This window comes from Oryzias latipes, chromosome 15 (assembly GCF_053564925.1).
Source record: "Oryzias latipes strain Hd-rR chromosome 15, Olatipes_Hd-rR_3.1".
NCBI classification, from domain to species: domain Eukaryota; kingdom Metazoa; phylum Chordata; class Actinopteri; order Beloniformes; family Adrianichthyidae; genus Oryzias; species Oryzias latipes.
This window is the reverse complement of record NC_136251.1, coordinates 22,232,872-22,260,631: the sequence shown is the minus strand read 5'-3', so window position 1 is coordinate 22,260,631 and position 27,760 is coordinate 22,232,872. Positions and strand designations below refer to the sequence as shown.

General features: G+C 40.4%; 1 protein-coding gene across 3 annotated transcripts in view; it reads right to left on the bottom strand.

The window, feature by feature from the left end:
• Positions 1 to 14,635, bottom strand: part of prkg1 (protein kinase cGMP-dependent 1) — a 96,572-nt gene extending 81,937 nt beyond the window's left edge. Inside the window, 2 exon segments of one of the 3 annotated variants that reach the window (NM_001104714.1) lie at positions 5,517 to 5,683; positions 14,024 to 14,635. In NM_001104714.1, the coding sequence (NP_001098184.1) occupies positions 5,517 to 5,683; positions 14,024 to 14,280 (424 nt within the window). In that variant the 5' untranslated portion in view covers positions 14,281 to 14,635. 3 annotated transcript variants of the gene reach the window in all.
• Positions 14,636 to 27,760: the final 13,125 nt, after the last annotated feature.

The following is a 27,760-nucleotide window of genomic DNA, read 5'->3' as shown; positions in this document are numbered from 1 at the left end:
GTGCTTATGGCCGAAACACATTAAAAAATCAGGAAAAAGATAGATTAAATCATCTGTGGAAAAGCAAGCTGGTTTGCCACAAGTTCTGTGTGATTTCCAACTATAGAGGAAATGTGCTGTTAAAAACGTTTGGTTTATTTAAAATCTGGCAGATTCAATATACCACTAAAAAACTGTATTTAAATCAAATGTGATGATTTATTGCCCTTTTTTTTAAAAAAAAATGTAAAATACGTGTTTCACATACGCCTAGCAACCTGATGCATTATAGCTCACAAGTCTAAATGAATGTCTGCTTTGTAACTGATGACTTCATCACTACCTTATTTTCTTTGCAAATGAACTAATGCAAATGAAGCTCCAACCTCACACAGCAGAACAGAACTTCCTGGTTTCAGAGTGTAAACCTACAATTGGCTTCATTACAAGCTTGTCCCTCTCGAACCAAAGGAAGACAGATGGAGCAGCTGCCAAAAAAGAAATGGAATGCCTCATGTAAAAATGTAAAAAATAAATATATTTATGCTCAGCATCCCTGAGGGGATAGTAAATAGAAATTAATTAACTAACTTTTGATGCTGGATGGCACGTGACCACTGCTCAACTGAGGCCCTGTTTCCAATTACAGCCCGGCTCTTTCTTCTATCACTGTCAAAGAGAAAATCACAAAACCCCTCGATAATTAATCGTTTAACAGATTTATATCTTTCATCTCTCTCTTTCTGTTGCGCTCACAAAAAAAGCTATCCATCATTGCAGTGGGACATATGCTGAATAGGTGCAAGGCATGGCAAGTTACCTCTGAAGCAATCCTCTTCTTAGACTCCTCATCATGTGGAGAGATTGAAATTCACTGACCAAAGACTTTAAGGCTCAGGAGAGATTTGTGCTCTGGCTAACTGTGAAAAAAGCCTTATTTTTTCCTTTTTTTCAGGTGGTGGTTTAACTCACAAGTCGTTTATCCACAACACATTGGTGTGAAAAAACAACAAAAATGCATGGGATGCATGGGAAAATATAAATTTAATACCTGATTGTGTCACAGAGTGCAATCCAAGTCTAATATTTCTTAAAAACCTAGCAGTTAATCCAAGGTATCTGTCCACAGTTGTGTTTTGCATCGGTTTTGCACAAACTCTTTGCATATTAGACTTCTCTCTGCTGACTGTAGATAAGGGCCAAAAGTCATGCCGTTTGCTTAAGCAAAGCACCACCAGCGTAATCTAAAAATATTCTCTTATTACTGAAATCCTGCCTATAAATCCAACTTAAGCACAGAGGTCAACTTCAGCAAAATGTACCTACATGTGCTGAAAGTTGGCCTCAGTGAGTCGCCTACAAATGGCAGTGAGCCACATTCAAGTTGTGTGACTGAAATTCTCAAAAAGAAAATAGAAAGTAAGGCTGCAAGTGTGGGATGTTTGCACAAAAATCCTTATAAATCCCACTCCTTTTAGCCTAAAAATATTAAATTTGTGCTTGTAAACAATTACAAATTGGTAAAGCACTGAACTTCACTTTCTCCACTAGTTTAAACAAAAATGAGGCCACCAACTTTGTCACAAATCTTTTGTTTTAGCAACATAAACTCTGAAAGAACATCGACAAAATGTCTAGCCTGATTTATTCACAACTGTTAAATAGCAACCTTTGAATGTCACTGAACCGACGAGCAACAAAAAGTCAGGCTTTGCAGCGGCTTTGTTCTGTCTTGTTTGTTTCCAACTCTTTTCTGCATATCTTTGCTTAATCTCATCAATGGATGGATAAAAAGCAGATCAGGTTCTGTGCATTCAGTCCCAGTTAGAAACACAAAAAAAGTCTTAGGGTAATAGAGCATTTTATATTTCTATGTCACAATTTGACGTACAGTTGTATTGAAACACACTTATGCTAAAGAAAGCCAGCCGATGCTTTGACACTTTTTATATCATGGTCCGAGTGAATACTCAATTTTATACCATGGTCCGGTTGAATACTCGATTCTGATTGGCTGCTGGGTATGCGTTAAAACCTGATAACCGCACGGTGAAAAAAGAAGTTCCGGTCGACTAGCTTAAATGATTTGTATCACTGCGCCGGCTTCTGTAAAACAACCTTTTGCTATATCATCTGGGCAAAAACAAGCGGTAAGCGATTAACTTTCCCTCTGAATTGATGCTTTATTCAACCCATCGGGACTATCAGCATATATATATCGCCGAATCTTAACTGCAGCGGTGGTGCTGCGCGACGCGGACTATATGTTACGTGATGCGGCGCGATGCGCCGCATCACGTAACATATAGTACGCTGTTTATGAGAAAAGTGATCCAAATCGAAAAAAAAAACAAGAATTAAGGACTAAAACCTGGTTAATATGTATTGCTTTTGTAAGTGACCATGGTATAAGCGGGTTAATGGCCTTCGAAGTGTGCGGTTACTACTTTTTAACGCACTTCGCGGAAGCAACCGTCCTCCACTTCGCGTCGGACGGTTCAGGCTTCCACGGCGTGCGTTAAAAAGTAGTAACCGCACACTTCGTCGGCCATTAACCCTTACGTGATTGGCTGCTGGCTGTGTATTAAAAAGTGATAAACCACAGTTATGATGCACATCTAAAAAAGAAGTTCCGGTCACATAGGCTAAATGTTTTATATCACTGCGCCGGCTTCTTTAAAACAATCTTTTGCTTCATCATCTGGACTTTCTCTCTGAACTGATGCTTTATTTAACCCATCGTGATGATCAATACATATATCGCTTTCCTTTGCTGCTGCAGTTGAGGTTGATGCCATCTAAGCGGACTATTTGTTCCATGGTGCGGCGCGTTGTTATGTTAGCGTAACAGTGCGCTGCACCATGGAACAAATAGTCCACTTTATGTGAAAAAAGTGATCTAAACAGAAAAAATACCAAGACTAAAGTACAAAAAACTGACAGAATATTTATTCATATTGTAAGTGACGATGGTCCCCTTTGCGTCGGATGATTCAAGCTTCCACGGCATGCTTTAATTTCTGATCAAGCACACTTCTTCGAACACTATCCCTTACTTAACCTTTTAACACGACCCCTAAATAACACACACTTTTGACATACTGTAACTCTTCAACCAAAGTGTTGCAAAATGTCAAAAGGCATTTTTCTGCGCAAAAGAATCAGCTAATTTATGTGCATTGTTCTCCAGTACTGTAAAGTGTTGCACTTTATAATCTGTTCGTTTAACACAATTGTCATTTATCCTTCATACCAAAGTTCTGGCATTGGTTCAGCAAAAGAACTTGTACGTAATGATGTGAGAACTGAATACTTTTGTTTGGTTTTCTGTCATGTTCTCGTTACTATTTTCCCCGTCAGTCACACCCGGTTTAAGTTGCAAATCATCCACAGCTGTCTTGATTTATGTTAATTCTCCTCAGTGTCACATTCGTCACCTTGTCTGCTTTGCCGTCTTTTTGTTCGTCCATGGTTTTTGTCATGTTTCTGTCCATCTATTAAATGTGTTTGTTTCTGCCCTCACCAGTCGCTGATAAACACACCTGTTTAGCAAGTTCTGTCCTGCTTTACGTCAAACAGGAGTTATTTTGAAACTCTGTCATAACCAAGGATATTTGGTTTTAAAAATAGAAAAATGACCAGTTTAATGAGGTCATATCCTGGTAAAATACCAACCACCATGGTTGTTTTGGTTTTTTTTTGTCCCTCTACTTAAGTTGAACACATCTTCTTTTACAGTCACTAGTGTCAACCCTAAACAGGAAGAAAAGAACTATGGGGATTTTAAGCTGTTTTTAAAAAATTTAAATTACATTTTTTCTCTGCATTTGACCCATCCCCTGGGGGAGCGGTGAGCTGCAGACACAGCCACGCTCAGGAACCATTTCTGGTGGATTTTACCCCCAATCCAACCCCTTAATGCTAAGTGTCAAGCAGGCAGGCACTGGGTCCCATTTTTAAAGCCTTTGGTATGACTCGGCCATTGATTGAACCCACGACCTTCCAGCCTCAGGGCGGACACTCTAACCACAAGGCCACTGAGCTGGTTTTGGGCTCCAATATAGATCTTTTTTAAAGGTGCGCTCCACCAGAGGGTGCATCAGTATTCTAAAGCAATGGAATTCAGTCACTTCAATGCTGGTCTCTTTGGTATTAATGTCAAGCACTACTTCCCACTTCTATGTGAATGCGATGGAAAGTGCTGCGAGTTTTGAGTAACATATCATTTGGAAAGGAGATCCGCATGGCAGAATATCATTATGCATTATAGAACTATCAATACATTTATTGCGAAACTTTTCAAGTGATGAAGAGTGCTCGAATAATGTTTCCCCTGTTCCCTACACCACTATTTGTGTTGCTCTTGAAACACTGCTAAAGAACTCTTCTTTAAAAGCAAAGGGGTCAAACACAAAGTTGACAGAAAATTGAAAATAGTAGATGTGAAGAATGAAATAATAAGGGTACCACTCCAAAATTATTACATTTTCAAGCTACACTTAGGCAAATGCTGTTTATTTTTCATCCTAATGTTTTTCCGGAAACCCCTCTTGACAAATTTACAACCACATCAAGCTTTTTCTGCAGATTTTCTCCCATTTTGCACTTCACTAGAGTTTTTCATGCAGATGAGAATTCCCCCCATTAATGTTGCAGCTTTAGTTCTGTGTGAAATGTACCAAACTCACCTACTGCCAGCTGTGACAGATATAAAAAAAAAAAAAAGATTTTTGATGATGTGTGTTCTTTCACCTCCTAAACTGAACTCCCAAATTTACAATCATTTCCAATGAATTTCTAAACTGTGAGTGCAAATTTGCAATAACAAACAGGGGGGAGTAACAGAAGAAATATATATAAGTAAAATAAACAAAAACTGATCATTTTTGGCTTTCTTTTGAGTTACAAAATCACTGTTTTTTCTCCTAAATAGTATTTTTGAAAAGGAAAAATACAAAGTGGAGTGGTTCTGCAGCCAAGACTGTGAGCATGTCTGAGAATATCCACGTTCCCTCCCACATTACAATCAATTACATCGCCCAGACATTGATTGAGGCCATTTTCACTGAGGTCAAATCTATTGGCAGGGGCTATTGCTCAATGAATTCTTTAGTGCAAAGGCCCTTGTCGCAGACCAACCAGCAAAACTGTCTTTTCATACATTCTATCAGTCCCAGAAAGGACATTGTGCTGCTGGTATTGTAAGCAGAGCTTTCATACTCTTTATTCAAAAAAAGGGAAAGGAAACAGCAGGCTGGAGAAAAACTGCTTATGAGAAATGAAACCTGCAGTTGACAGAAAACTGTAAAAATCTGTATGACATGGTTGGATCATATAGCTTCAAAAAGCATCCATCTTCCCGCAGAATCTTATCAATAATGCCCTTTAATTTGACATCTGTGATTTCCGTGCTGGTCCCTTTGAAGAGACATGGAGTCCGCAAGATGCTAGAGACCACTTTTTTTTTTTTCGATTTGGTGTTCTTAGTGGTGATTGTTTGTAATGATCTGAGTCTCCTCATGCTGTGTGCTTTTTACCTTCCATGACGTACACCAATGAGCCCACATCGCCTTCCTTTATGATACAGCTGTCCTTTCCATACTCCACAGGGTACATGCAGTCCACGATCTCCTGAATCTGTGACAACTCCAGGTTCTTCATGAAGTCATTATCCAAGATGGCCTCCTTGATCAGGTCTTTGGACCTGGAGAAAGAGTAAACCAATGCAAATTGTTCTCATTTAGGATGAAAAAATGTAAAACTTGTTGGCAATTATAGAAGTTTGAATGAAAGAGAACAGGAACATTAGGAATTAATACATGAAAAAAAAAAACATGTCCTCCTTTTGAACACCTCAAGGTGAAGCCTTTTTCCTTCCCTTCAGTTGCTGAAAGAAGTTGGTGAATAAGAAAATACAGGCCTAAAGGAAGCAGATTGTTGCCATTCAGGGGGCACCTCTGAAAGCCAATTTCTCCTTCAGACAGCAAAGTCATTCAGGCTTTTCTATAGTTGTGTGTTCACTTCAGTCATCCAGCAGGAAAGACAGAAAATGAACTTTATAACTAATGTGCATTTCAGCGATATTGCTTTGTCACGCAGAAACAACAAGCTGGCAATGTTAGATAATATTATGGCAGAAGGGTTTTCTTGAAATTTGTAGTAAAAAGTGCATCACTGGGAGTTTAAAAGGTGTACATGTGTTGACCCAAAAACACATGCGAGTCTGATCATCTCAAATGTAGAGAAATGATCAGAGACGATAAAGATCAAATAGATTTTTGACTGACGGACGGACTGACTGAAGAACAGTTCGTCAACTCTTCAGTCTAAAAAGCTTGGTTAGATTTGACAACGTGTCAGCTCAATGAATGAAGTTGATGTGCCAGTATTAACCCATACCAGTAACAGAAAATACCCACAAACCCCAAATTCCAACTATTGGTGGTGAGGCATGTCTTGCATTTTTCAGTGAGTTCCTATGCCTTGGCAAGCCTTAGTCTCAAAGAGTAAACAACCTGGAAGGTATTTATGGAAAGGTCTTCACAAGCTGCATGCCAACAGCAGGGTCTGCATATCTGCACAAACAATGTCAGGCAACAGAATCGGGGTGCCCAGAATTATTTAGACTCCAGCGCCGAGCTCCGCGTCTGCTTTAAAACAAACTCCTTTTCAGAGTGTTTATGACCGGGTGCTTTATAATCTCACTTCTGCTCGTGTTGAACTTTTAAGGTCACACGAATCCGCGTCTCGGTTTGATTGTGAGTCACAAAACCACTTCTGGAAAGAGACAGCGTGGCTGTATTGAGAATAAACCAAGGAGATGGCAGCATACGACAGGGAGCAGCCACCACATCTGGTACATGGTGCGTAAATACCAGTTATAAATATCACCGGCATCTAAAGGACTCCAGCGCTCTAATATTTTTTTTTCCCCCGTTTAGTTTGGGTTAAATCAAGAATGCTACAAATCATTTTTTTTAAAACTCATGATTTTGCAATTTGTGAATAAGAGCTAAGTTAATGAAGAACTTCCCATTATTGACCCAAGAATTAAGACTTCCAAACAGAATGGAAGGAAGGAGAATAGATTTAGTAGGCAACAGAAACACTACAGGAAATGTGAAATAAAAAGAAGAAGAGGCGTCTTTCATTTGGAAAACATCATATTTAATCCTCTAAAACAAGCAGATTGTTTTCACAGCCCACAAGATTTGGATGGATCATTGATTCCACACTGAGAAAAGCAGCTCACTCAAAGCCATGTTTCTTTACAGGCTTGTAGTCCTGTGACCTGCAGCATCAGCTTTGCATACTTTACTTTCACGGCAGCAGTAAAATCAAATAAGCAGAACAGTGTGCAGTTTTTAGCATTGACAGGACGAGCGTCTCTGTCTATCCAAGATTCAAGTCACGTCATTTCCATTAAATGTTGGAGATGAAAAGGTTCAGAAACAAGCATCCAGTTATTCTGGGGGTTTATACAATTTAAAGCTGCTGCGCATAAAAATATATATTTTTTTAATTTAGCACTTGAAGGTGTAACTTTACATTTTTCTCATACATCTATTTTCAAATATGTCATTTATTCAACAAGAAAATAATTAGATCCAATTCGTCTTAGTGGGAATAAACTTTAACAAAGGAGTCTTGGTTTTTGGGGAGCAACAGTTTTTAAGATGATGCTCCACAACAGACCTTTTTGTGCACATTACACAGCAGAAAACATGTCGAATCAACCAAACAAAATCGAGTTCAAAATCCGCCCCCACCAAAGCTGACCCCCAGTGCTCTGGAAATGTGCCTCATTGACCCCATTTCTGTTATATTTACACCCAGGAGGCTCGAAGCCTTTCAATTCCAATCGCTGCCAAGGTTGAGTAAGCTCCTCCAGCAAGACCCTTACAAAAACATCTGCCTTCCCCTACTTTACGAGAATGAGACATTTGCTTCCATCCACTGAAGTTTAGGCAGAGCAAGTTCAGCCTTCCTTAAAAGGAGAAAATATGCACTTTAAGGAGGAAAAAGAGGAGAGGGGTGGCAGAAAAACAGGAGAGGCTCACAAAAATGAGACAAAACAAAGAGAGATGATACAAAGAGAGCGTTCTAAGGGCGCTGTATGGAAGCAAAAAGAAAAACTATTTGTTGAAATGGAACAGACTTTATGGCTGCATTCCAACATGCAGAACATAATAAAAAAGGTATTAAAGATGGTTGTTTATCCACAAGGGTAATGACATAATTAAGCAGTAAAGCAAAGTTATTTTCTCTTAGACATTTTTCGGATCTGAATAAATCCTTTACACAAAATAAAAAACCCAACTTCACTCAAATGAAAATAAGAAGAAAAAAAAACGTAAACACTATTAAAGGTACAGAAACCACTGATGTAATTTGTTTAGTGCATAAATGGATCACAATTATGACTATTAGAGGAGTAATTAGGACTCAAAATGTTACTCCATACAGGGACTGAGATAATCAAAAAAGTTGTCATGTCTAATGCTTAAATTAGCTTTTAGGCAATGTATGAAATATAGTCCTATTAATGGTATTAGCATGGTTATAACTAAGTATTTGTACATTTTTCAAAAAAAAATTTGAATGCATCACTATTTCTGAAGGAGGAAACACATTTGATATTTGTGTTTGGTTTTTTTTCTTGGAAATGTAAGATCCAGAGGGTGAGTTGGCCAAATCTTCACTGATTTACTGAAGTAGCCTGAAGAACTAAAGCTAAAAGCTACTACCTTGACATAAATGACACATGCGGTTACAAAAATAAGCAGGCAGGGGAACAGAAAGCATGGACTAATCTGGAGAATAATCAGCAGCAGCTGGGGGGGTTGCTAACAGAACACAGGTGTGACAGAAGCAAAAAAAAGGAGACCGCCGAGCAAATCAAACGCAACTGACATCAAACAAGACCCAGACAGCAGAGCCAAAGTCACAAACCCTCACATGCTGGAGCTTTGAAAAAAAATACAAATGTAAAACACTTGGAGCAAAAGGGAATTAGGAGATGATCACTCAGCTTTGACAGGAAGTCTGAGACGTCAAGGTTATTTGGAAAAAAGTTATAATAATAAAGTATTATTTTGTTGTTTGTGACATACAGTATATTTTGGGGTTTTGAACCTGACTGTCTTCAGATTAAATGCATTTGTCAGCTGAATAACAAACTTCAAGTGACGCAGAATTCATTATGAGTTAGAAATGTTTTTATGATTGGAAATATCTATATGTCCAAAATCATAGTAACTTATTTTGTGTGTTTTTGCCTTTTGCTTCAGGTTCAGATATCAAAGTGAGTGGTCTGTTTCCATGGAAGCTTGTGAATAAACTACAATCCAGCAGCTGCTGAAAGTAAAACTTATTTTACGCTCAAAGGCGGCAAATCTTCATGTAAACCCAAAATTATCCCTGTAGTCCCTCAATAGACTTTTAATTGTCTCGTGGTGTCGCGGGGGATTTCTGTTAATTAGCCTTTGCTTGCCTTGCTGCCAGTATTGATAACACTCACTACTTAATGTATTGGTTTGAAAGCTTGATTTCACTTTTTCCTCCCAGTCTTGCCTCTCAGTCTGTAGACGCACGTCTGTGTGCGTGCACGCGTGCGCCTCTTCCTTGCGCTACAGGTGAAGTACCTGCTGCGCAACACGAACGCACAAGAATCCCACAGGTGTTGAAGGACGAACGCAAACACGACAATGGATGTGAATACTTGACCAAATGAAAGGTGGACACCTACTGTGGGCTTTTGGGGTAGAAAGGCAGGGTGACGTGGCTAAGATCCTGGATGTCGAACGCAGTGGGTTCTGCAGAAATAGCCTGCCTCTTCGTGCGCTGCTGCTCGTGCAGCTCATTCTGCTTGTGGACCTGTTGGGTTGCCGGTTTGATCACAGATCGGTACTTGTCCAGTTCGTTCTGTAACCTCTGGATAAGTTCGTCTTTCTGGTCGAGCTCCAGCTCCAGCTCGTCAATAAGCGCGTCCCTCTGGCGCAGCTCCTCGATCTTCTCCTGGAGCGCGTACTGGAGGTCGCGCAAAGTGCCCATGTTTTAGCGCCGACGTTTCCGAGAAGTTTAGCGCGCGCTTTGCTGCCTAGTCTTCTTCACCCTCGCTCCTCTTCCGAGTGGCGCGGAAACTTTCTCCGGCATGAACAGTTCTGAGAGGTCGCGGCTGCTGTGTTGACAGCGAACGACGGGAAACGGAGGACTTCCACGGTGAACGTGAAAGCATCACAGGCACAATCACGCAAAGTTTAATGTCCCCGTCTTCATCCCTCTCTCTCTCTCTCTCTCTCTCTTTCTCCACCTCGCGCGCGCAGTTATGTGACAGCGTGGGATCGCCTCCCCGAGTGCGATTTGGTGAGCAGGGCGCCTGCAGGAACCGCGCCACAATGCAGTGTGCCGCTCCACAGAGAGCTGCGCTCGTCTCACATGATTGAGAAAGAAGTCAGTGAGGAAGCCACATGGGCTCTCATACCTCAGCGACGCGCCCCAAGGCTGCCTCTGCGCGCGCAGAGGAGAGCGCAGCCTTAATGAAGTTGAAGGTGATGGGAAATGAACCTCAGCGCACAAATGAGTCACTGTTTGTTTTGGGTTGGATTGCTTGTTTTAAAAGGTGAAAGATATTTGGAAAATATATAAATAATTGAAAGCTTAATTAATCAGGATGATTAAACTTTGCTTGGCAAATATTCACATTTTTGTGGTAATTACAGCAAAGGTATAGTTCCACCAAGCAGATTTAGTCGTATCAAAATGCCAAAGATGCTCATGACTCCACATCTAATCTGGTGCTGTGTGTGCGCTCTGCGCGCCGCTGGTGTCTGACCACTTGATCCCAGTGAGTCATCTGAAGCTCAGGGAATCTGACCCCACAGCGCCCGAACTCATGTAGACGAGGACGATCTGATGGAATTGGGGAGCTGCTTGCAGCAGCAATCGGGTACCGCTGGTGGGCAGGAGGAGAGGGGGTGGTGGGGATTTTTCTTGGATAAACCTGGATGCTAAGAACTGTCTCCCAAACAGCTGGGATTGGAGGCAGATGGTCCATTAACAGACCACAGCTGCCCTCGTGTGGCGGATTTAAGGAAACCACAGGACGAGAATAAAATGATCATCTGAAATAATGAGTTTTCAGAAAAGGTTGTGTTTTTTAGGATTTGCTTTCCCAGTAAGATTTGAGGGTTCATATTCAAACATTTCAAACCGTGCTTTGTGTTACAGATGAGGAAGACTTGTTAAATCGGCGCATATATCTGCAAAAGTGTGTAAAGTAACTCATTTAATAATTAAGCAACAGTGTTTATCTTCTAAATCAGGGGTGTTAAACTCATTTTCACTGAGGGCCACATCAGCATAGTGGTTTTCCTCAAAGGGCCAGATGTAATGAAAATAAACCTAACTACTCTCCTTAATGTTAAATAACTCATTTATTTCTTTATTATAACTTTTTAAAGTGACAATAACAGATAGAAAACAAATGTTTGCTTGTTACTTTAGCATAAATCCTTTTAAATTTGATTCTGCCAGGTTAGGTTATATGGACAGTGTTTATGTCCTAATGTATAGTTGCCCATTCCAATATTTTAAATCCAATTCCCCCTAGATATGAAAAAATACACACCAATTTTAAGTTTTTATTTTAAGAAATAAAAAACTTTTACGCTCTCGCGGGCCACATAAAATAACATGGTGGGCCACATTTGGCCCGCGGGCCTTGAGTTTGACACATGTGCTCTAAATGGATATTAATGCTTTTTTTTCTATTAAATAAACAGATGAAAATACAGTAAAGCTTGCTTGGGGATACTGCAGGTGCATCCAGGGTCTACATACCTCAGAAATCCAGCCCACTGTCCTTCAAAGCTCCTCAGTGCTTCAGATTTCACCTCTCTTGCCTTGCAGCTCTGCCCGTTTCCTAGGCGGATCAATAGAAACAGAATCCGCTGCTTCTTTTGGCTGTAATCTGAGAAGACGAGCCGGCCGCCGCCTGGTGCCACTCTAATGGGAAGGGATCACACTGAATCTGACCCCACTTCAGTGGACAACTTTCTCCAGACATGGCTGGCACCTTGGGCTTGCAAACACACCCGTGGGTTCATTCAACCTTTTTCTGAGAAGCATCCAGCTGTGCAGACTAAACAATGTGTATTATTTCAACTTGTTTTTTTTTCTGAAAGAATGAGAGAGCTGCCACACAATCACTTGAATCATTCTTAGGGGAAAACCACTAATTTTGTTATTTCTTACGGCTGTTTATTTGTTCATGGTTGTGAAACAACTCTCTTTTCAAATGTTGTGTCAGAAACATAGATGGATAGATGTATTGTTTCATAAGCCTTTTGTTTCTCATTAAGGAATAAGAACAACGAGAACTTTCTCTGTTTACAAATAGCAGCATATTACAACGAATTAAAATCGGAAATGTTCTGGTCTCCCTAACTGAATTAACCCCAGTGTTTGTTGCAGTTGTGTAGACAGTAATGTTGCTTGGATGAGTGAATGTTTATAGTTCTATTTATTATCATGTTAGAGTCTTCCAAATGGAATTAGCATCCTTTATGAAACTGGAACGCTTTATTGGCACAGACATTTTGGGGAAGGTTTTGATTTTAATATATGAAACTTAAGTTAAGCAACAAACATGATAACCAAGGTAAATGTCCAGGAAGAAGTTTGTGCAAAGTCCTCACAATTTATGTGCAAACATGTCAGTGTGTGTACTTGTTCATATGCCTTGTCAGACAATTTCTGATATGATCACCTAACGCGTTGAAAAGCGACGGAGTACCAAAGAGTCTGCCCTCAAAACCTCTGATAAATATGGTGTGTGTGTGTGTGGGGGGGGGGGGGGGGGGGGGGGAAGTTTCAGGCTAGAACTACCAGGATGGAACTAGAGTGATTTAGCCACAAAATAAAGCAGCACAAATAAATGTGTGCATTTTTGTACTTGGGAAGACCACCTCCTGACTTTGGTAGGACACTTTTAGGAGTATCAACTTAGTTTTAAGGTGAAGGTTTGATTAATCATGGTGGACTGAGGAATGCATTGTTTCTGGAAAGTACTTGAAAGACCAACATGCATATGTGTGGGAGTGCACTTGTCTTTGTTACCAAGGTATGACCTTTTTTGGTTTAATCTCTGATCTTCAAGAGTTCTTACGAAAGCTATAAAACAGTTCCTGATGTGGACGCAAATACTTTTTGGTGTCCAGAGTACATTTAGGGCCTTGAAAGTGAATGAAGGTGAGGTCAAAGGTGAGATGAGAATGAAGTTGGGATTTGGAATGCAAGAATGGAGTGGGGAGGGGCATCTTTCTCAAAACACACACAAAAAAGTTCTCAACTGAATAACAAAAATGACAAATGTTATGATTGCAAAAGAAAAACATAATGTTAAACTTTTTACATGAAAAAACAAAGTAAATATGAAGTCAAAATGTACAATATCAAATATCTTCCATGGATTCTCGTGAGCTTCAGCACTGCTGAAACTCAAAATGAGATGGTGTGAGCTCAAAGAAAAGGTGATGAAAGAAGCATATGGTCAAGCAAAGCCTTTTCTAATGGAGTATTAAATATCCCTAGACATGCACTTTGGGTCCTCTGTATCCAGCTACTAAAAGCCAATAATGCATAGCACTTCCTCCAGCCTGTGTCCTGTGGGACTGTCATGATGGATCTGATCAATTAGGAGCTCTTTCTGGAGCTTGTCTTGGAGCTGCGTCATCGCCCTCAAGAATGAAAGTGCTGGTCCATTCATGGCAAAGCTCTCAGATTCCCGCTTGTGAAAAAAAACGATTTTAAAGGTGTTTTTTCAACAACAAAAAGGGGGACATTGTGAAAAGAGCAGTGTTGCCGTGTTTGTGGGTGACAGAGCGTAAAGCGATTTTTATCAATACATCAATCTCCACACTAAAGCATACTCCTAATAGCCCAGCATCGATTGGAAGCTTTCCTGGAAACATATTTTCATTTAACCAGGGGGAAGAAAACACACATGAAATGCAAAGAGCCGCCTGCTGAAACTGTCTCTTACCAGTCAGATTTAGGATATCTCCGAAGCGCCTGTCTTGACAGGTCCTGGTGCGTCTGCGGTTCCGCCGAGATGCCCTGCGCCCTGCGGGTCCTGGGTCCAATAAGTTGTGCGCTGGGGAGAACAGACTGACATTTGTGCAGTTTTCTCTTTAATTCTTGAATCTCATCTTCTCGGTCCGCAAGCCTCCTCTCCAAGTCCCGTATCCTCTCCTCCTTCAGCAGCAAGATCTTGGCAAAGTCCTCCTCCAGGTCGCTCATGTTGAAATTGTGGCGTTAAACTTTTGGTTCCTAAATCTGCGCAGTAAACTCCAACTGGATTTGGGGAAACGAGCGCAAATCCCGAGGTGGAGACGCGCGGCGCGATGATGCTCCAACAGTTCCCCCCCCTCTTCACTGCGCGCTTGTGTGCTTCAGAGGAGCCGAGCAAAGCGTGCGTTTAGGTCCGATGGAGCCGCGCCAACGCCACGATCCGCCAAGTCTCCAGGGAGCCGCTGACGATCCTTCATTGAGAAACCAATTACAGCCTCTTGTCCTCCCGGTGGAGCGAAGTCAAACCGTCAAACTTGGCACTGAAAATCCCACACAACTCCTGGAGTCCGCCGCCTCTCGCAGTGCAGAGACAGAGGAAGCCCGTTGCCGTCGCCGCCTCCGCCGCTCCTGCTGCTGACTAATATTTATTCACTTTTTAACTGCGCATCCCATCCGAGTGACAAAAGCGCACACATAACCTCTTTGACCCAAACTATTGCAAAGAAAAATCAATTGTTCCCCACTCGAGCTGGCGTCATGGGACGGATGCCTTTATCTTCTGTTGTGGAGTAAACATCGGTGAGGTGAAAGTAATTCCCCCCTGTGCCAAATGGCCCTCATAGTTCCTTACAGTTTAGCTTCATTGGTCCCCATTGCAGCAGCGCAGAACTTCACATTCACAATTCAGGGTAAAACGTTAATTTTCACCCCTTTTTTTTGCAAAATAGGAGAATATAAACTTAACAAAGCAAAAATATACAAGTTCCTGATGTCAAAATCTAAAAATAAACCTCGCAATCATTAAATGATGTGTAACTTTTGTTCCAAGCATCTTAAAGAGAGTGTGAAGTCTCAGCCAGTTGCTTCTTTGCACCATTTCTCCAAGTGTTTCAAGTGAATTAATGCATTGTGGAGAGAAAAAAGGAGGGGGGAAAGCACAAGCTCATGGCTGCTAGATGGATGTTTCATTAGGATTCAGAGTTAAAAATAGATCACTTGCTATACATCATATTCTTTTTCCGGCTTTCCTATAATTCCATCCTCTCTTAAACTGGGATTAGTGCTTCTCGGGTCCAAATCATCAGGGTTTGTGAAACATTTTAACTTTATGCAACTTGGAGTAACTAAATGGTTGTAAGCTCTCATCTATGTGCCACATGTGATAAGTCCCGCCCACCTTGTCAAGAGTGAACAGACACATTTTCCCATTATCCCGGTTGGGTGTGCTTTGTAATGAATGTGAGTAATAAGGTGTTTGGCGTTGACCAGTGCTCAAAGACAAGGTGAGGACCGGGTCGAGCTGTTATCAATGTGGAAAAGAGCCATGGATTAATTATGCATGCAGCAGATGCTGCGTCCATTATGACAGTGGTAAATTAAGTGTCATATTCGGTTACTCCATCCATATGAATGGAGAATTTGTTCACTCTGATATATTCAATGAAAATGGACAAAAAGAGCCAGAATATCATCAAGCAGTGTCTTTGATGTTATACTCTGCTCATCGGTCGTTACGTCGTCACCATGACTATATGAGCATCATCAGTCTGAAGTGTGTTGGTTGCCCCCCGCACCCAACTATTTCCATGTTTGCACAGACAGAGTAATGCTGCACCACCAGATTTCTGCTTGTGCTGTCTGCGCCCTGCACGGGTCATCTCCGTTTGAGTTAGGTAATGGACGACCTGTTCACCTCATTGCTCCTGGCGGTAAATCCTCGAGGCGTGGATGAGCAATCAAGTTTTCTTCTTTTTTTTTCTTCTTCTGTTTGGCTAAAAAGTGTTGGTTATTGCAGCATTTCTGAAAAGCATCCAGAGACTTCCTGCTCGCTTCGAGAAGAGATCAGCTTACGGAAGAGAGGAGGGGGGCAGGCATTAGTCACTGTTTTCCTGTAACACTCACACATGGATGCACAGAGGAGAAAGACAGGAGTATCTTGGGTATACCCAGACATGTGTTGCACATCATTAACACCCACACACAGGCATGCATAAAGGATGGGGCCATTCACAAAATAAAATCTCTGCAGATCGACAAAGATGCCAGCAGCCCAGCATGGAAATTTGTGGGTGGTCGAAGAGCATCCGATTATTGCTATGCATTCTGAGATTCTTCTCCCATTAGACCTCACTGGCTGACGCCTGGACTTCCTGTCCCAGGAGCTCTGAGACAAATGAGGAGACATGTTTTTTTATTTATCCTTTCTTTTTCTCCTGTCCTGAAAGGTGCCACCCCAAGTCCTGCTGTTTTGCAGAAATTTCATGCGGCAACCTCCCATCGCACAGTTTCCCACTGTAACATGAGCCGCTGATTGATCACTCAGCTCACAGTGGAGATGGATACAAGTAGAGCTCAGGAAATTGACTTAGCTCATGCAATAATGATACTTCCTTCCTGCCTTCCTGCATTAGAACAATCAGAATCAGATAGTGCAGATTAGCAGGTGAATTTTTAAAATTTTCTTAGATATTGGGATTAAATCTCATGGCAGTTTCAGTCAAAAAAAAACCTCTTGAGATGAACCTTCCCACTTTTTTTACACAACGTATATTTTAAGAATGTCTCACTTGATTGCCTGTATGTGGCAAGTTTGAAAAGAAAATTTTCTGTATTTGTAACTCATTAAGAAAGTATTTTCAGATGGAAGGCTCGCATCTTGTTTAGAACAAAACTGCAGACACAGCCAGGCATATTTCTGGGGGGATGCAGAAAATGGAGCGCAAATTATCATATAGATGTCCATGAAAACGGGACATCAGGGTGATGCTAAAACCACATCTACTGGACTAAGTTAAAGGGAAAATGTTGCAAGTCATGCTGTTTCTTTTAGATTTGACAATATTTTTACACAGCGTAAATCAGTTTGTAAAGCTATGTTCACACAGCCCTCAACATTCGTGTTCAAGTGACCACTTCCAGTAAAAAGTCAATGTAAAAGCACGTAACTGTGCGTTTCAGGCTTCTGTATTGAAAACTCTTGTGTTCATGCGTCGCTACGCAAGTTTCCACGACCACCTTTGGGGTCTACGTACAAATCGCGTGGCCAGTGGAGGGTGTCCCTTTTAATTCACGGAAGTGCCAACCATATGAAAATTGATAATGAAGGAAAAAATAATAATTGCATGCCTGCTCAGCCAGAGTAATGACAACAAGTCTTTCATCCATGGGAATAGAGCTGTAAAAGAAAATGCCTAAAGAAAGATCCCCCCCCCCCCCCCCTAAATTAGTCCTCAAGCAAAGATGGTAGAAATGTAAAGATATAAAAGAGGAGACTGTGAGACAAGTATGAGAGTTTTTTTTCTCCAAAGGATAAAATCCTTGTGAAAATGCTTTTGTATTTATATCATAACAGATAAGAATAGAACTAATTTATCAGGAAGGACTGTTAACTTGATACTTTAAATAGTAAAATATGCTCAATCCATCCTCAGAACCTGCTGAATCCCCTCCAAGGTCACGGGGCTGCTGGTGCCAACCCAGCTGCTGTTGGGCAAAGGTGGGGTACACCATGAACAGGTCCCCCAGTCTGTTGTAGGGCCACACACTCAAACACACATGTGCACATAGGGGGCAATTTAGAGACACTAATTCACCGAAGCATGTTTTTTCGGCTGTGCAAATTCCACACAAAAGTCCCAGCCAGGATTTAAGTCAGGGGCTTTTCCACTGTGAGGCAGGGGCATTAACATATATACCACTGTGTAGACCCACAAATGTACTTTTAGATAATATTTTTTTTTAAATAAGCTAACTTCTGTCATTCTTTTTCTGAAAAAAAGCAGTTTTACCCAGAACGTGGTTACTTCTTAGCAGGAATTTAGTTAAAGTGTAAGTTCCCTTACTTAAACTTTAATGGTCTGAAATCTTAAACCAAAATACACCTAAAATGTAACTTCTGTATTAAATTCAGAAAACAGGGACAGACCACGGATTAAACCAAAAGAAAGTTTGTTGTCAGCTTGGCATTGAGTCTTGGCTTACACTAACAAAAACAGTGATTCGTTCCCTTTATGTTTTTTAGCGTACCAGCGTCTATTTTAATTTTTGTTTTCAACTATTTCTTTTTCCAAACCCATGTATTAAATATCCAAGTGCTTCCAATAAACAATGGCAACATTGTCTAAGCATAAAAATGAAAAGATCTGATGCTTGAAGATACTGAACCAGTCCTGAGAGGTGAGGTGAGTTTAAAGGAATGTAAAAATATATATATATGCATTTATTTTTATTTAACTAAGATCAAACGGTTGAGAAATGTTTCATTGTGGCTGTGTCAATGTGTTGAATATTTTAACACTAAACCCAGGTTTAGCAGCTTTACTGTGAATTATTGTGGTGTGAAGACACTGTCACAGGAGGAGGGAGAAAAGATGTGACAAGAGGGGAAAAGGGGGTCAACAGAGGGTCACAGCTCAAAAGCTGCTGTCCTCCAGGCGAGCTAATAACCAACAGAGTTAGAAAACTTTGGTCTTACGTTTACTGTAGGATTGTTTCTGCCTCCCTGTCAGAGGTTCATGAAACCTCTCCGTGTGGCATTGAGGAGTTCATGGTCGAGCAAAGTTATTTTTAAGACACAGCACTCGGAAAATGTTTCGCAACAAAGCTGGGTGCAGTTTGGCTCACAGAAAATCAACACTACGGACGGTTTGAGCTTCACAAAGGGGAATGGTGTCTTCAGGCAGCTTTCATCAAGATAACAGCAACTGAAAACAACAACCTGGAAATGTTAGACGTGAAAATCAGGGACCAAAAAGGATTCTTTTCTAATGAAAGGGCTCGATATAGCTCAATCCATCGCAGATTTAAACTAGAACATAAGCAAACATTAGGCTAAAAGAGACATGTCTGCTGCAATCATACTGTTTTTAGTGACATTTTGTCTTGGAATGATGCAAAACACAACAATTCCAACTTTTATGGCTGTTATTCCGGATGTTTGAGAAAAAAACTTTGAGTGTGCATAGATCAAGATAATTTGTTAAATATCTATTTTATCATAGCCCCACTCCAATCATCTCTTGACCAGTTTCAAAAGCATTCCCAGTGGGGTTTTTTTTTAATATTATGCTGTTTGGGGGCAAAACAAAAAGAAAATTCTGTGTTGTATTCTGGGACACAGTTGCTGCAGAGCCCCAGGAGTTCATTCAAAATGTGCCTCAAAGTTGCGGCCGGGACTGTTGGCACAGAGAAAGCCCGCTCCCACTTCCCGTCACCCATCTGTTTAAACTCTCCCCCGCTAGCTTACAGCCCTTCACACCCCCAACCTAACATTACCGGTGCAACAAAAATGGAGAGCAATATCGGAGCTATCCAGCCGAACAGTTTTGATCCAGATGCCAGCTCAGACGAGGAAAACAAAGACTCACATGGATCTATTTTTCTGCAAGTGGACAAATTAGAATGAAGCAGAGCAGGGAGCTGGTCGGCTGTCAATTAGCTTCTGCATAACAACTACAAGCTTTTTCAACAGCAATGTTTCGTCATTTGAATAGAGAAATATTCAGAAATGCAATTTTGAGCTTAATTTTCTTTATACATGTTTTCCATCAGCAGAAGACGCAACACATGTTAAAAACACAAAACACTTTTTTTTTTTTATCAGAGTGGGTCTTTAAACTTACAATTTAACAAACCCGTTTTGATTTGTTTATATATTTTTTATGGTTATTTAAAAATCCTTTCATGATAAATGTGTTCTGTTTTAGCTGGACCTCCCAGAAAGTTTTAATCTGAATAAAAATTTGTTTTAATTGGTCAAAAATCCTGGAATGTGAGGCCCTTTCTTTATCTTTAGCTTTACATATGCCAAAAAAGATGCTTTTTCCGCATCCTTTACACCTGAAATTCATATGCAGTAAAACAGAATTTTCTTTTCAAGGCCAATAAAACCCCCTAAAACATCGTGAAGAAAGGGGAATCCTTGGGTACCTATAAGACTAACTTATCTCAAAGAAGACATGCAGACTTGCTTGTGTTAAACCCAGTTTCCAAAAGTAGAATGGGAGGCAGAGGCTTACACTATCAGGCTCCTCTCCAGTGGAGCCAGCTCCCTGTCTACTTTGAAGATTAGAGCTAAAAATTTCCTATTTGATAAAGCTTTGTTAGTGCTGCTTTAGCTGAGTTCGTGATCCAGGTCTCCTTTTCACTCAACTGCTAAAAGCTTTCCTCTCATCCCTCAATACAAATTCGTCATTGTTGGGTCTGTGTTTTTAGATATCAGACTGTCACAGGCTTGTCGATCTTTCCTAGTCAATAAATGGCACTAAATGTGTTTGAGTGAATGTTTCATGGATGAACAGAGAGAACTCATGGCAACAGAAGAAGAGATTAAAACTGACAGACAACTATTGTTACAAGTTCTTATCACTCAGCCTGTCATTCCCAGGTCTGGCAGCTCCCTTTTGTGGAGAAGATGAACGCTGACCCTCTGCTCCCTCCTGCAATAGTCCTCCGATTTGATGGAGGAGTTTCTTCACACCTGTCTCAATTGTTTACTTTTCCGCCTCCCAAATGTGTGTTTTTTTCACCCTGTGTTTATCACAGCCAGTTCTTCAGAATGTGTTTACCCTGCTCCCTTTTAGCCTGAAACCTCCACGCCAAATTTGTTTTTGACACACAAAAAAAGGCTGAAATCCTCACATTTGTGTGGACAAAAAAACCCTCCTTGGTGGGTGGAAAGCGGCTCAAAGTTGCGGAGAATCCTTCTGTCCGATGGGACATCGAAGTGATTCTCCACCAAAAGAATCTGCCAATATCCTGTTAAGCAAACGGACCAGAACCCCCCCCCCCCATCTCTTTCACTGTATTCGTTTGAAAAAGGTCAGGATTGCACATTCGGTGTTCCCACAAGGCTTCAGCTTTTTCACAGAGCTCAAAACGAGTGGCAAAGTGTGACACGTGTGTCCAGAGAGACCTCTGTCTTGTGTGTGATAAGCTGTAAACACACCCAGAGTCATGAGTCACTTTATTGGAGAGCTGGGACCCTTGAGTGTGCCAGTATCAGCCTGTTAGCGGGGAATGTGGAAAGACGGCAAGCGAGCATTCCTCCTTTTACATCATATAACCTCCATGTGGTGTAAATCGTAGAAGCCTCATCGCAGACTTTTGGCCCCAAACAATTCAGTCACTTTATTTCAGGGTTTGGTGGGAAATTTAGTTCTACATATATATCCTTCTGTGTGGGTCAGGATGTTCTCATATCCATGTATTGCTCTGGATCTCTTGGATGTGGTCACATGACCTGTGTTGTGCTAATTCCATGCAAGTTTTTTAGCCTAATAAGTTGTTACCAATGCTTGTTATTCCAAAATGTAACATATAAATGACGAAAACTAGCATAGAGTTATCAGGAGAACAGGCTAGATAAAAATATGGACAGACTGTGTGGTCACATGACTCATGGCTTTGTATTAGACCCATTTGGAGACATTGTTTTTCTGCTTTGTGGTCTAGGGAACTTCCAAAAATGGGTTAAAACATTGGACAAAGGCAATGGCAGCTGCTAGCACACCATATAAGGTCTAACGTTAAGGCTTTGGCTGTATCTGAATTCCCTAACTACTCCCTAACTACTAAAAAACGATATAGTGCAGAACTTTGTAGTGCTCTGAATTTTAAAAGCACTTCAGACACCATGCCCATTACTTTTTTTTATGAATCTACAGTGTTTTCATGATGAAAACTAGGATGGTTTATAAAAACATTAAATTGAAATACATTTTTTTCCCAAACGATTTTTAAAACGCAGTGCACAGTAGTTTATATCTTGTGAGCATCGAGGTACACCATTTTTTTGCAGAGACTTCTGGGGAATTTCAAGTGAATTTGGGGATTTTAGATTCAGACAGCACGACAAAATGGCCAACACACTATATGGTGCACTAAGAAGTGAGTAGTGACGGATTTCGGACACATAGTTTGACTGTTGATCAAAATACCAAACCCCCATTTTTTGTACAATATTACTTAAAAGTAAACAAATTTTTTTTTTAATTTTTGCTCTTTAATTTGAACCATCAATGGAAATGGTGGCTGCCTCGCTTGTGGAACACTCCCCCTGGTGGAGACACGGTGAACTGATCAGCTGAACCATTCAACCATTACGAGAGCGAAATGTGAGCACCATTAAAATATCGTGAATTCAGTAATTATCATTTATCATTTTTACAAGTGGATCAACTGAATGTTTAGAAAGAAATTGCTATGAAGTGTGTTTTTAGAGGACCAAAAAAATTAACTTCCAGAAAACCTTACTGCAAAGTCACGTTTTCCTCTCATGGTTCCCCCTCTCATCAAGCATTTTTACTTTACAAAAACCTAAAACAAAAATTATATGTATTTTTAAGTCAAAGAATTTTACGTCTATCAATTTCATGTGAGTAGTAACACTAAAGTCCCTAAAACATCATTATCATCCACTCAAGACCTGGCGTCCATCGCACTAAGAGTTATATTACCACAGTAGTTAATTCTGCTTAACTTGGGGCCCCTGTGACTAGAAAATAAAAATGAAAAAAAGGCATGTCAAACAAGAGCTCTGGGTTTAAGAGGTACAAATTATTATACAAAATGTCAAATTTACTCTAAATTGTCCAATGATAAAATGACTTCTAACAATCATATTTAAAAGCATATCATCTAAAATAATTTCCAAAAGGACATTATTCAACCAAAAAATGCATTTGAACACAGGATGGAATCCTTTTTTTTTTTTGGAGTGCATTATGAATGAATGGGAGGTGTGCTGAGATTTCTGGCTAATGGTGATGTCGGAAGGAGAACATCACACATCTTGAGGCAGATAAAAGGTTCTGTCTGCTGCCATGTGATGCTCTGGAAATGTTTCTGCCTTACTTCAAAACTCCGTGGGAAGAAAGAGTGCATTCCCAGAATATTTGGTAATCCTGTCTTGATTTTAGCTAATCTTTAACAGATTACATCAGGATTGCAGCATCATTATAGTAACATGCTTTGTTTTTCCATGAAATCTTGGTAGGGGCAAAACTAGAATTGCTTTGATTATTAATAATTATCTTTTAAAATTAAACAAGAATTTAAAATATTTAACTATAAACTCAAAAAATTACAATTTATTGATAAAATAAAACTAAATTTATTTTTTTAATTGTTATAGACTTACTTTTTGAACATTATTTTAAATGGCAGTCCATCAAATTTTAGTTATTTTGTTTTAAAGACAAAAACATCACTGCATTGACTGTATAAGGGACTTTCTATTAAATCACTGATCACTGCATGCTACTAAAGTCACGATGCACCTCGTTAAACAGAGTCCTAATCATATCTCAGTTGATTTTCAAACATTTTATGTTTCCAATTATTTTTGCTCAGAAAAGCATTTTTGCCCTCAGAAACTTCTCCAAATATGTCAAAATAGGTGTCTCCCAGCTTAGACACCTGAAATGCACACCTTTAGGCAATAAATACCAATGGTCAAAATAACTCTGCCCACAAAATCCAGAAAGCATGCAAGAGCAAACTACTAAATTACAAAGGTCAGAACAGATATGAAGGTCAAAGGTTTCTGCAGATTTTATTTTTTTAACCTCACTTTTCTCTGTAATTAAGCTTTGCTGAATGCAGTTCTATGTAGAGGAAGTGCAATGTTTTCTCACCAAAGGTGTTTGGTTGATTGATATTCTTGCATTTTCAAGCACAAAATAAAATAAAAACTTCAATAGTTCAGGTACAGGCACATTATAAAATATATACAAAGTATTGTTTAAGTATAATTAAGAAAATGTTTATACTCCATGGTATTTTTTTTGCGACAGTTTTAATTTGGAGTTTCCAACTTAATTAATGGTCAGTAGCTCTGCTTATATGTGCGTCTTCAATCATCAATTTTACCCTTGTGTTGATCTTTCAAGATTCAACATTATAAAATTCCGCTTTGTCCAGATTTCTTGATAACTTGATTTTATCCCACCGTATTTTCAGTTTTGACAGTTCAATCGTGACCAAATCTCAAAAGTATTTTATGTTTTCTCCTGAACAGAAAACATTGCTGTCTTCTGTGGGAAAAGAAGTGTAATATGTCTCACAGCTTATTCATTATATTCATTATGATGTAAAATGAATAAGTTTGGGCCCAATAATGATCCTTGCTGAACTCCATAGGTAATTTTTCCCATTCTTGAACTATTATTTCACCTGAATGTGCAAAAGACACAAAATATAAAATAATTTGTGGTTACGTGAGTATTTTGTTGTAATTAAATCTACATATTCTTTTTTTTTTATCATTAGTTCTGTTTTGGTGTAGGTGTTTTTGGATCAGACAGAATAAGGGTGAACAGGGGAACAGGGAAGAGTACAGAAAAACAAAAATGTCTGACAATGATGGAGAAAACATCAAAATAGGCAACAATTAAATCCAAATTCTTGGCAGCACAGCAGCAAGTGTGAGGTGTTTTCTGCGAATTCAGACCTGAGCTTTGGAGGCGGATAATGTGGATTCTTGGAGGAAGCCTGTTGAAGCATCCTGGAGACTGTTTAGACAACAAAACCTTTACAATTTAGTATTTTACCAAGAAGTAAACCTAGGCGGCAATTTGGATGGAAGTAAATCAGTAGATCACAAAGGCCTGATGGGAGAGGATCCAGAGGAGGCGTTACCCCAGCATAAAGCCTGTCACTGATCCTAAACCTTCCCATGATGCTGCTTTCTAAGAAGCTCTTGGTCCTATCTGCTCCATGTCCACAAGGCTTCCACATTCTTGGCTAAGCTGGAGATTCAACAGGCCACCCCCTGCAAAATGTCAACAAAGTCCTAGCACCCCCACCCGTCTTACTATGACTCTGTACTGGACATTGCTTCCACTAAAAGGGAAAACATGTGAGAAAACAAACACTTAAAAAGGACAAATACAGATACTTTTTACACCAGCAGACACTTATGAGACAATGCCCAGGAATGATGATGATGCTGGAGATAGGTTAGAGCTCCAAATGAGAAACAGATGTGTTTGACAGCCCGTGGCTGTGTGTGCGCTAACAGCGGGGAAGGAGAGGCCTGGCGTCTTGTCTTCGGTGTCACTTCTAAGGCTGTGTTGGAAACACGCCCACTGTCTGCATCGCTTCTATAAAATGAAAAAATGAAAAAACTATGGGAACATCTTTTGTTTGTTCCATTAAATTGCAGCTCTTTTGTCTCAGTCTTGCTTAAATCAGTGAAAGTCAGTTCCTGTTGGCCACTCAGAGCTCAAGTGCTTTTCTACGTTCTTCTGTTGAAAAGACAGACAAACACACACATTGATTTTGTTCGGGACAGATCTGCTTTGATGTCTGATTTAAGAAACCGTCCATCAGCAGGAAGAAGCGGATCGACTGTTGATTACTTGCAAATGTAATTTTTAGATTTGCATGTCAAAGGCAGAACTTATCTGCTGCTCCTCCTGGGTTTGCTGCCACATCTCAGTTGCCTAGTAGCTGGCCAAGCCCTATTTGACAACCATTTTTAATCAGCTTCCTCGGGTACCAGAGCAGAATAACTGGACTCCATTGACAATTCTTCACTAATGTGAAAAGTGCATGCAGATGAGCCATCTCTTTCTGCCAGAAACACCATTTCCTGTACGCTCGCTACAACAAACTCATCCTAAATTGCATAATTGTGTGCAGCCACTTCACAAGTCAAGAGACAAGTTGTGCGAATGCAGTGAAAATCTGACCGTGTGCTCTGGATGAGAGCATATTTACCAGGAGAGGAGGGAGGGCGCAACGCTGCAGGATGACTCAGACTGAAAGAGCGTGGAGAGATATCTGTTTGAAAGTCGAGCATGACTTCTGGGAAAAACTCTGTTTTCACATGCCAGGTGTGATCGCTCTTCATTTACACATTCTGCAGTAAATCAGATAGGCAGGTCTCCATCAACCCAACGCCCAGACTCGCAGAACCAGTCATCATCTGGAGGATAAATATAAGCTTTGTAGGTACCATTTGTGCTTCATGTGGTATATCAGACATACAGAACTTCCTCTCATGCCTAAATACTATTTTTAAAAAGTACTTTTTTGTGAAAAAGATTGATAGTTCCTATAAATTGAGACTATATAAAAATATTATTATTTTATTATTAAAAATATAACTACAGACTATAGCCGATCAAGACCTGCTCTATATAAATCTCTTTACTTTAAATGCTTCAGGTGTACTCTCAAGTTTGACCTTTGCTTTGCCTTTTTCTTTTTGCAACATAATACTTGCATCTCCTGTTCCATCAGTCTTTGTGCTTCATGCCTGACATTTCTGCGTTTACCTGCATTCTGTTTGAACGCTGCCCAAATGCTACAAAGTCACGAGGGCATCCACATTCAAAGGCAGCCCTGTCCCCCCCGGGACGACTTGAGGCCAGAAGGCTTTTAGAGAGGGATCCATGTGCGGTGCTGAGGCAGACAGCTGGGTCTGCAGAGAGGCAGAGCAGCAGGTGAGCAAACTCACAGGGAGTCATCGGGAAATGCAAAAAAGAAGAAGCTGAAGATGGATATTAATTGCTGTCTGCTCACAGTAAAATGTCTGATCCTCAGCTGAAAGATATGTTTGTGGATAAAAAAAAAATGCTCTCTGTTGAAAGAAGATACTTGGAAAATAAACACTTTTTTTTCAACTGGGGTTCTAAACAGCGGGCATATAATAGAGGAATGTAGGTTGCATCACACATGGCAGACTGGCAGAGTCCTGAGACCAGAGGAATCAGCGGGACGTGTTCAGCTTCTCCTGCAGGAACCAACTGGACTTAAACTTCAAAGTGATCGGGGCTGCAGAAGCTCCCCCAACATGTAATGTCACCCCTCTGGAGAGTTCCTGGCTGATTTGGGGGGGTGACAGTGATTTGAATGTGCTCTGAAGTGAGAATAAAACGTGTCCATTGGCAAAAAGGAGTGGGTGGTGGTGGGGGGTGATGCAGCTGCCCTCTTTAAGCCCAGCTAGCCTCGTGTCCTTTGGCGATGCTATAAAAGCCCAGCAGTGGAATGAAAGGCGTTACTGCTAATGATGTGTGTGACTGCCATCATTACAGCTGAGATTGGCTTCAGCAGAAAAACACTCACTCCTTTCAACCCCGAGACCTGCTGTCAGATCTTTTGTCTTGAAAGGAAGATCACGGAAGAGCCTCTGGACTTAACCATCATGAAGGATGTAAACATCTGTTCCAATCAGTGTCAAATCAGTACAGTCACTGATCATTAGATGTATTGGAGGGGAAAAAAGGACCAAAAAAAAGAGTGAGAATATTTCAGCAGCTGTCACTTGTTTCTCGTAGCGCCCGCCTTTTTTTAAAAAATAGAAACATCTCCATCTGTGCTCTTCATCATTTTCACTAAGTATATGAGAGTATGAGAGTACAAGAGGAATTTCTTCTGAATAAACTGATCATAGTTGTTTTTTTGTTTGTTTTTTTACAGTAATGTTACTGTGACAAAGGAGGATCAGTGGATCTGTTCTTGTTATGGAGACCAGAACTTAGAA